This window comes from Gossypium hirsutum, chromosome D02 (genome assembly GCF_007990345.1).
Source record: "Gossypium hirsutum isolate 1008001.06 chromosome D02, Gossypium_hirsutum_v2.1, whole genome shotgun sequence".
Classification (NCBI taxonomy): Eukaryota; Viridiplantae; Streptophyta; class Magnoliopsida; order Malvales; family Malvaceae; genus Gossypium; species Gossypium hirsutum.
The window spans coordinates 36,956,083-36,965,434 of record NC_053438.1 but is presented as its reverse complement, the minus strand read 5'-3'; the positions used below and the strand labels follow the sequence as shown (position 1 = coordinate 36,965,434).

General features: G+C 33.0%; 1 protein-coding gene across 1 annotated transcript; it reads right to left on the bottom strand.

Annotated features, from left to right (window-relative positions):
- Positions 1–4,775: 4,775 nt before the first annotated feature.
- Positions 4,776–5,438, bottom strand: LOC107910179 (cysteine proteinase inhibitor 5). The gene has a single exon (XM_016837959.2). It carries the CDS (start codon positions 5,304–5,306, stop codon positions 4,902–4,904), a length of 405 nt encoding a protein of 134 aa, XP_016693448.1. The 5' UTR covers positions 5,307–5,438; the 3' UTR covers positions 4,776–4,901.
- Positions 5,439–9,352: the final 3,914 nt, after the last annotated feature.

The window sequence follows — 9,352 nt, the reverse complement described above, 5'->3', positions numbered from 1 at the left end:
CATATATCTTTTACTTTATTTGCTACAACTACCACCCGTAAGGGGTAGTTTATAGATAGTCTTGAGGCACGATCACTTTATAACATACCTCTTGACTTGGGGGGACTATTGTTATACTACCACCCAACTGTGACACATGGCAACATGAAAAACAACCGAAGGGATACCCACAAATAACCCTCCACCTTGTATCATCTAGATGGTCAATCAATGATCGACTACTTACCTACCTCATACCCCCTACGATAAGAACCATTGGTCCTTAACCACCCGAGTGGGTCCTCTGTTAAGCCATCTGCTATAACGGATACACATTTCTTAAAAAGAAGACCACTCGTGAATCATTGTACTCTTCATCGAATCCCTACCTTATCTTAAACCCAATTTGGGCCTCCGTTGGATCCTCATCTCTCATATAAATACCCTAATATACTACTTAATAGAGGGATACCTCTCCACACACACAAAACCCTAACACACTAAAATTCTATCTGATGCAATCCCGGCCGCATCATGTTACAACACAACTCGATGCAACAGAGATTGGCCCAAACTCGAGGGGCCCAAGTGCAAAACGAAGCTTTTAATTTTAGTTTGTTAATTTGGTTGCTAGAATAAGGACTTTGATTTATTTATTTTAGTTACTTTAGTGATACGAGCCAAGGAGGTGACACTCAAGGGGTTGTTTTTCCTAGTGGTCCAATTACTCGAAGCAAGGCACGACAATTAAAATTAAAGATGAATGCTTTTGTCCAAGACTTTGTTGCTACAAATTTAATTCATCATGTTCGTGACATTAACAAATACGAGAATGCAATTCACTGGACCAATCTTGGAATAGTGAAAGCCCATAAATTGGTGGATTAATCTTTTATGTATATTATTATTATTATTATTTACTTAATTCTCATTGGTTGGGACACATCATTTATGAGTTAAGTAATTTTATTGGTTAGGTTATTATTTATTTATTTTCTTAGATAATTTTAAAGAGTTTTATTAGGATTCAATTACTCTTTAAAGAGTTTTTATTAGGATTCAATTACTCTTGAAAGAGTTTTATTAGGATTCAATTACTCTTGTAATTTGCCTATAAATAGGCTTGTTTTCTACACATTGGGGAGGATAAAAAAAAAAGAAGAGTATTTGTTTTCTTTCAAATTTGTGTGAGGCAAATTTTTTTTAGAGTAGAGTGATTCTTCTCTTGCTATTTAGTTTGGAGTTTGTTACTTTCGAGGGTATTTCGGAGTTGCAAATATTCAAATTTCTTTCCCGTTCATCGGTGTTTCTAGAGGTTCTTCTTCTAGGGGTTTCGTAGGGAGCCGCTCAATCATTGGCGTTTTTGGTTACAAGTTAACCAAGGGTTCCATAGGGCAAATCTATCCTTTTTATTATTTATTTATTTATTATTATTTTAACTAATTTTATTTATTCTCATTTTATTTCTAATTTGTGTTTCTCTTGTGTCTAGATTCGGGATTCCGCATCATTTAGTTATTATAATATGAGTCTTTAATTATGTCTTGTTTATTAAATGCATCTTTAATTAATGTCTTGCATTATTGATCTACATCTTTTAATTATGACATGCATTATGTTACTCTCATGTTAGTTAAGATTGCATCATAAATTATGTCATGCATTATGTAACTCCCATGTTAGTTAAAGTTTGCATCTTTTAATGAAGTCATGCATTAAGTAATTCAATGTTCATTTAGTTTACATCTTAATTAAACCAAGCATTTAAGCATCTTAGTTGTTAAATATGTTTGAATTTGTTTATATTTAATTTGGCTGTTGCTTTTTAATGCATAAGTTATAGTGTGTTTAATCTTTCTTAAATAAATTGATTGTGTGATTGTTGTAGGAAAGACCAAAAGGCTGGTCACATATTTAAAGCTACAATAGGGTTGTTCGTTTGCCAAGAAGAATTAATTGTTGTCACATTGAATTGGTTGTCCAATTTTGGCATAAAAGAGTGTGCATTTGGTCACTTAATTGCTGGTGCATATTTGGAATGTTTTTGGGGGATATTGAAGCACTCAAAGCTCATTATGGTGACTTTTCAAATGGACAAAGAGTGACTCTTCAAGTTTGATCGGTTTCATGCACTCAAAGCTAGTTATGGTGCCAATTAAAGAGATGAATACATAAACATGAAGGCATTTGGTTAAGAGGAAAATGAAGGGATATCAAACAACACATTTAAAGGACTATTAAGCCTTCATTAAGTGAAAAGGCATGACTTTTCAGCTATGCATGAATCAAGTGAAAGGACATGACTCTTTGGTTGTCCATTAAGAGTTATAACCAAATTTAAATATTTTAATAACTTTAGTTAAATGCTGAAGGTGAAAGATCACTAATAGGTATTTGAACAATGAAAGTAATGCCTATAAATAGATTGTAAGAAGACATTATTTTGGTTAGACAATACACTTTGACATTTTATGAATTTTAATTCATTTGTGAGTTTATTCAACTCTCTAATTCGTTTAAGACTCAAGCTGACTTATCTAGCATAGCTAGTGACGTCTTCCTTGTTTCTTTGAACTTATCACTGAAATCCGAGTGTGGTGTTCGCCCCTTTTGATGCCTTTGGTTCCTAACTCTCTATAGTTAGCGGGTCAAGGTCCTTTGTCTCTTTTCCAGCATCTTAAGTGATTTATAAGTTTTGGGTCAATACTCTTAATAGTATTGGTTCTTTTCCTTAAGCTCAACTATCCATTCTATCCAACATTCTGATTTGTTTACTTCAAACCTTAGCCAAATTTTCACCATCATTCACTTAGTCATTTCAATCATCAATTCATTTAGCCAAATTCCTTCAAACTTTGAATTGAACGAAGCTTCTTCATTTTACGATCGGGCACATCTACGACTCGAATCACAACCCACGAGATGAGTTCGTATCACTATCCCTTTTCTGCTTAAGTCACTTCACTTTTTTTGGCTCTTAGTCCTAGAGTGGTGAACCTTCTTTGACACTGCCCCCTCTCCTCCTTTATCTCCGTTGATATCGTGTATCAATGTGTTGTCACCATATTTGTTTGTGATTGGGATGGAGCAATAGGTCCACTGTCTTCACACAATAGTATATGATGGATGGTGGAATCCAATTCACTTATTCAGAGATGGCCCCTTATCTTAAATCTTTTCTTTGTTAATAAGTTTATCTTATTTTGCAAAGTTGATTTGAAGCAATCAAATTTAATCAATCATATTATTCACCAATTCAACTTTGTTTCAAGTCACAAGATCAATGCCTAAAGGACTTAAAGTTGTTTTCTCTTTAAACACGTGTGAATCATTGAAGAGTCAAGTTACAAGCAAGTTGTGTTTTCAACAAACAGAAGATTTGGGAAAATATTTAAGGATTCCTCTATTCCGATAAAAAATGCCGATACCAATTCATTTTTGACAAAGTTTGGAATCATTGAGGAGTCATGTTACAAGCAAGTTGGGTTTTCAACAGACAGAAGATTTGGGAAAATATTTAAGGATTCTTGTATACCGATAACAAATGCCAATACCTTTGTTAGTGGCAAGAAGATTTACTCGGTAGAAGTCAATTCTATTAGCTATTGTAGAAGTCAATTCTATTAGCTATTCTTACGGTGGGTTTGGATAGGCAATTAAGTACGGTGTAGTGCGTTTAGCTTATTTTTTGTCTCACGTTACAGTATCGCTACAGTTTTTAATCTCACCATCACCTCTGTTTTTACACAGATCGTAGATAAACGCGTAGCCCATCCAAACTCACCCTTAATTACTTCGTGCTGTCGGTATACGCAATGAGAATAAGAAGATAGCTGGAAGCTTTAATTGAGGTTCTACTAATGGATTCCGCAAAATTCTGCTTGTTCAATGGGATAAGTGTTGCCAACCCACTGTAAATGTGGGTCTCCATGTTAGAAGCTGGGAATCCTGATGTTTTCTAGGTGCAAGTTTTGCGCAATAAATACAAGTTGGGTGCTGGTTGCCCTAAGAACTTTATTCACACTAAGTCCTCCTTTGTTTGGCGCTCCCTTTCTTCGGGATAATATTAGTTGGAAGTTACGAGACGGTACATGGGGCATCGGAGATAGGTCCTTTAAAGGATCTTTGTTTATTTCCTTGGGAGATGGATGAGGATGCATCATTAGCCTCAATGGTTAATATAGATAGGAGTTGGAAGTGGGATTATTTTGTGCATTATGCAAGCATTCAAACACCAAATCTGATGGCTCGTTTAGATACCCTGTGAGTGGCAACACCAAATCTGATGGCTGGTTTAGATACCCTGTGAGTGGCGATGAGTACCAATTCTAGATTCTCTGTAGCAGGCGTTTACAAGCTGCTTTCTCTTGAAACACAAATTCGAAAATATCGTACAAGGAGATTTAAAAGGGGATGCCCACTGCCACATTTTCGGGAACACTCAACAAACAAACTTTACATGAACTAAGAGACTGCCGCTCCACTGCAACCATCATCGGAGCTCACTTTCTGGTGGTAGTTACTTTGGAAACAAAGGAATTAATATGATAATTTTTGTGTTGGAACAAAATATTGATTGAAGGCCTTACGTAGTTGGGCAAGGCAAATTAAGGCTACGATGCTCATGGGGGTAGCCAAGCAAGTTGGGTGGTCTCCTCCGAAGGCAGGTTGGGTAAAGTTAAACAAAGACCAACCATGGAGGTCAGTGGATTTCGGGCTATTATCCATCGCTTGGGAGGTAGTCTATAATCGTATAATTCTTTGGTCGTCACCTTATATAACTATTTCTTGCAAAATTAGAAAGTAGCCTTTATTTTTTTTATTCATCAAGATTACATTTGCGAGATGACAAATTTTCCACGAAAATCACAGGTTAGAACCAACTAAAATCTCGTAAAACACAAACAAAATTACCCTAAAACTCACTCAGCCGAAGGCGAAAAGTGAAGCAATTCCTTGGAATGAAGCCAAGGTTTCACCACAACCACCGATTCAAACGTCTTGCTAAGCTTATTCTCCATTGCTTCGATCTTGAGATAGTACTTTATCCCCGAAACCACCTGTTTTTGCGCCTCTAAAACCCGGGAAAAAACCAACTCCGCCCGTCTTCCGTTACTACTACTTACAAATCCCCGCCACCGCCCCAGGCCGTGGCTCCGGTTATATTCTTCCACCGCGAACCTCCCCAGCTCTTGTACCTCCTCGTTGGTCTTCACGTCGGTTATCTCCGTTCTCCCTCCCACCATCCTTCCGTAACCGTCAACCGCCGTGAAACACAGTGTTACTAGTAACAACAAAGAAATAACCATCAGATCAGCTTTCGCCATCTTTGTGGTGCTTCAGTTTTTTTTTCTTTTTTAAAGATTTCGAAAGGTGCGTAATCAATGTATTTATATATAGAGAAAATTGAGAGAAGAAAAGCGATTGGGGTATGAATAAGGATTGTTCCACACGCAACTTAAGGTGATGGTGATCAAATGCAAGATTTAATAGTTCCTCCCATAGCCGTTACGCTACCAATGTAAATTATAAATGCCACACAACCAACTCGACCATTTAAAAAAATTAAAAATATTTTTTATATTAATTTAAATAAAAAAATATAATGATCGATTTAGTCTTAATATTTACATTTTGATCTTTAGTCTTTAAAAATTTAATTAAATCATTTATAATTGGATAGAAAATTAATTAAATTGTTAAATTTTTAATGGCATTGATATAATTACTTACATCACAATTACTTACATCACAGTTCATATATAATTCATAAAAAGTTAAATAAAATATATTAAAAAATTAAAAAATTTTAAAAAATCTCATAAATTTTTATTTATATTTATATTGGTAATGAAGTATATATAGTATATCACATGAGTTTTCGAATCAAAACTATTAAAAATTAAAAGTTAATCAATTTTTTTATTCAAAAATAAATAATTAAATTAAATTTTAAAAATTGAGAATTAAAATATCTAAAAATAATAAAAAATCAGATCAAAAGTTATATTTATCTTTTATGCCAATAATAAAATACTCGCAATTATATTTTTTTAAAAAATTCAAATGGTGTGGATGGAAGTACTTCATCTAAAATTCAAATTTATGGAATGGAAGGGCAGGCAGAAGCATGAACGTCGTGCCGCGTATTACTAAAACATAGGCAAGGGAACATGAAAATCCTGAGTATTTCAGACCCAATTCTAAGCGTTTTCGTTTTTTTTTTTTTTGTTAAAGAGATGTTGTCGTGTACTGGTTTTTAAACTGAGAAAGAAGAATGGACGCAACGTGGGAGGCATCTGTTCTTATCGTCTCGGGCATTGTTGAATTAGGTGCTGGGTGGCAATGAAGCACAATGACACCTGGTTTTCTTTTCGACAAGTGTCCTTTTTGCCAACCATCCTCTCTTCTCATTCTTTATGTCAATCCTCTTAATTACTTGGTTTTAAGAATTCGTGGTTTTTTCATTTTAGTATTACAAATTATTCAACAGTGTTTTTGGAGCAAACAGTACTTCTGAAGGTGACAGTGGGTGGTAAATTGACCTCCAACTCGTTCAAATTTGGTTTCCAGCATATCCTCCTATACATAACCCTCAACTTAATTTCACAGTTTTCAAAAACCTGTATTTTCTTCAGTCCTCAAATAATAATTTAATTTCTTTTAATAAGATTTATCATTTTTATTATTTATTACATCATTTTCGCTTCACCCACGAGGTGTGGCACTATTGACTTCACTTTCTATGACAACCATCATTTGTTTCAGCATACGGTATGAATAAAAGATATTATAGGAATACTTTCAAACTTTGATAAAAAAATTTCTTTTAATAAAATACTTATTTCGTTGCATGATAATATTCTTTAAATCAAATTTGGAAGATTACTAATTTACCAATAAATATAAAAATAAAATAAAATATTTACAGAACTAAATCGATTGAATAAAAAATGATGGGAATAAGTAAATTTTTGAAAAACGCTTCTAACTGAAGCTTTTTCAGGTGATACGCAACAAAGTGCTTCTAGTTGGAAGCTCTTTCTATCATTTTTCAGCAAAAGTGCTTCCAACAGGAAGCAATTTTCCCCCAGCGATCACCTAGGCTATTTAATTAATCGTCCCCCCAACGGTAAAATGATTTATCCTATAAAACCCCCCATTTCATTTTTTTTCTAATTCAATCTCAACTCTCTCATATTATCAATTCTCTCTCAAAACCCAATTAAATTCTCTAAAGTTTTTTTACTCTCTCAATTTTCTAGAAAATCAGCCACCACTCTAATATTAAGAAGGCAAAAAAATTAATAACCAATATTTCATCCCTGCATAGTAAACGGAGTTTCAATTATGAATCCAATTCAATTTTTCGGGATTGGAATATACGATTGGTGTAAAAATACGATTTCTTTTAATTTTGGATTAAATTATTATTTAGCATCTCAAAAAATTATTACAAAATAATAAATTAAAAATCTCAAAAAAATCCCTAAACCCTACTTTAAATAAACAAAACCCTAACACTAAACCCTAATTTAAATAAACAAAACCCTAACACTTAAAAAACGACACTGGAAAATTAGGGGAAAAGAGCTTCCTGTTGGAAACGCTTTTGTTGAAAAATGGCAGAAAGAGCTTCCACTTGGAAGCACTTTTCTGCATATCACATGAAAAAGCTTCCAGCTGGAAGCGTTTTTAAAAAACTGGCCCATTCCTGTCATTTTTCATTTAATCGGCCTAGTCCCATAAATATTTTATTTTTTTGGCATTTAATGGTAAATTAGTCTTGGAAAAATTTTAAAAAATTTAATTATACTTATAAATTATTTCGGGTCTTTAAAAATATATATGGACATATTTAAATTATAAAACAAGTATTCAAAGTTTTCTAGATTAAAAGGTTGAAAGACACGGGAGTTTTGCTAAAGATTAAAATTTAAGAATATTTTTATAAAATTATTAATCTAAGTTTTGAACAATTAAAAGATTTTAGAGACAATTTAAATCATTTTGAAGTTGTTCGGGATGATTGACCGCGTTCCAATGTGCGTGTACTGGGACTTAGAATATTGCAATTAAATATATGTATGAATACGTACGGTGTCTGCAAATGTACATGTCAAATTTTAATATAGAGAATTTTACAATGAAATACTGAAAGCATGTCAAGAATCGTACCCAAGGGAGGTCTGTCTAAATTGAATTAACAATAAATACTAGCACACTAAGCTAAGTCTAGGTAGCTACTACTCTACTGGTCATATTACAGCTAAATGCTAAAATTGGGGTTTGAATGCAAAAATGACTAAATTACATAACTAACAAGCAGAGTAGTAGAAGATTGATCAATGTCCATTGTTGTGATTAATCTAAAATTAGGGATTTCTAGCAATTAAGTAATAATTAATTTAATTAATATCTTTCAGCCTATAATTAAATTAATTAATCGACTTAGTCCACTTATCTTTCAACCTGATGGAACTAAACTGGGCTAGATTAATTATCTTTTAAGAAATGCTAATGATATTCCTGCTGCTACCCAGAGATCTGCCCCTAAGCTAGAGGTCGAAGAATTGATCGTGGTGGTTCAGTTGCAAAGAGTAGTCAATGAAGAGAAGTTGATTCAGTAGTACATCTTCCCCATAACATTTCAGGTAAATTTGGGGACAAAATTTCTTAAGGGGGAGAATTGTAACAACCCAAAAATCAGTGGTGTTAGAAAATGCAGTTTTGAGACCAGTTTTCTGTAAACCTAATCTGTAAATATTAAATTAAAATATTTATGGAGTTAGTATAAAAGAATATTAAAGTTTGGTTCTTCAATTTTGCATATTAATTGCTTAACTAAGGTACAAGGACTAAATTGTAAAATTATTATCACTATAGATTTTTAATTAGCCAAAGACTTAGAGACTTAAATTGTAATTAACTAAAGGTCCAAAATGGTAATTAAACCATTTTTATGAGTTAGTGGCATTTGATGACATCTCTCACTTATGTTAATTAAGGTTAGTTTATTATTAATTAAACCATTTTAAACTAGCTTAATTATGCCTTAATTAAACTATATAAGACAAAACAAAGAAAAGTCATCATCTTGTTTTCATCTTCTTCGTTGGTGTCATAAGTAAAAGAATGAAAATTCTTTTGGAGAGTTCAAACATCCTGCCCTTGATTAGGTAAAATTTCTAAGTCATTTTCTTGTAATTTTTATGTTTTTGAGTTTATGGGTGCTTGATTTAGTTGGTCTATGTACCAATTTGTAAAACTATTAAAGTTTTTGAAAGTTTTCATCATTGATTTCTTGAAGAAATTAATGTTAAATCGATATATTTTAAGCTTAGATTATGAAAATGACTAAATTGTAAAGTTT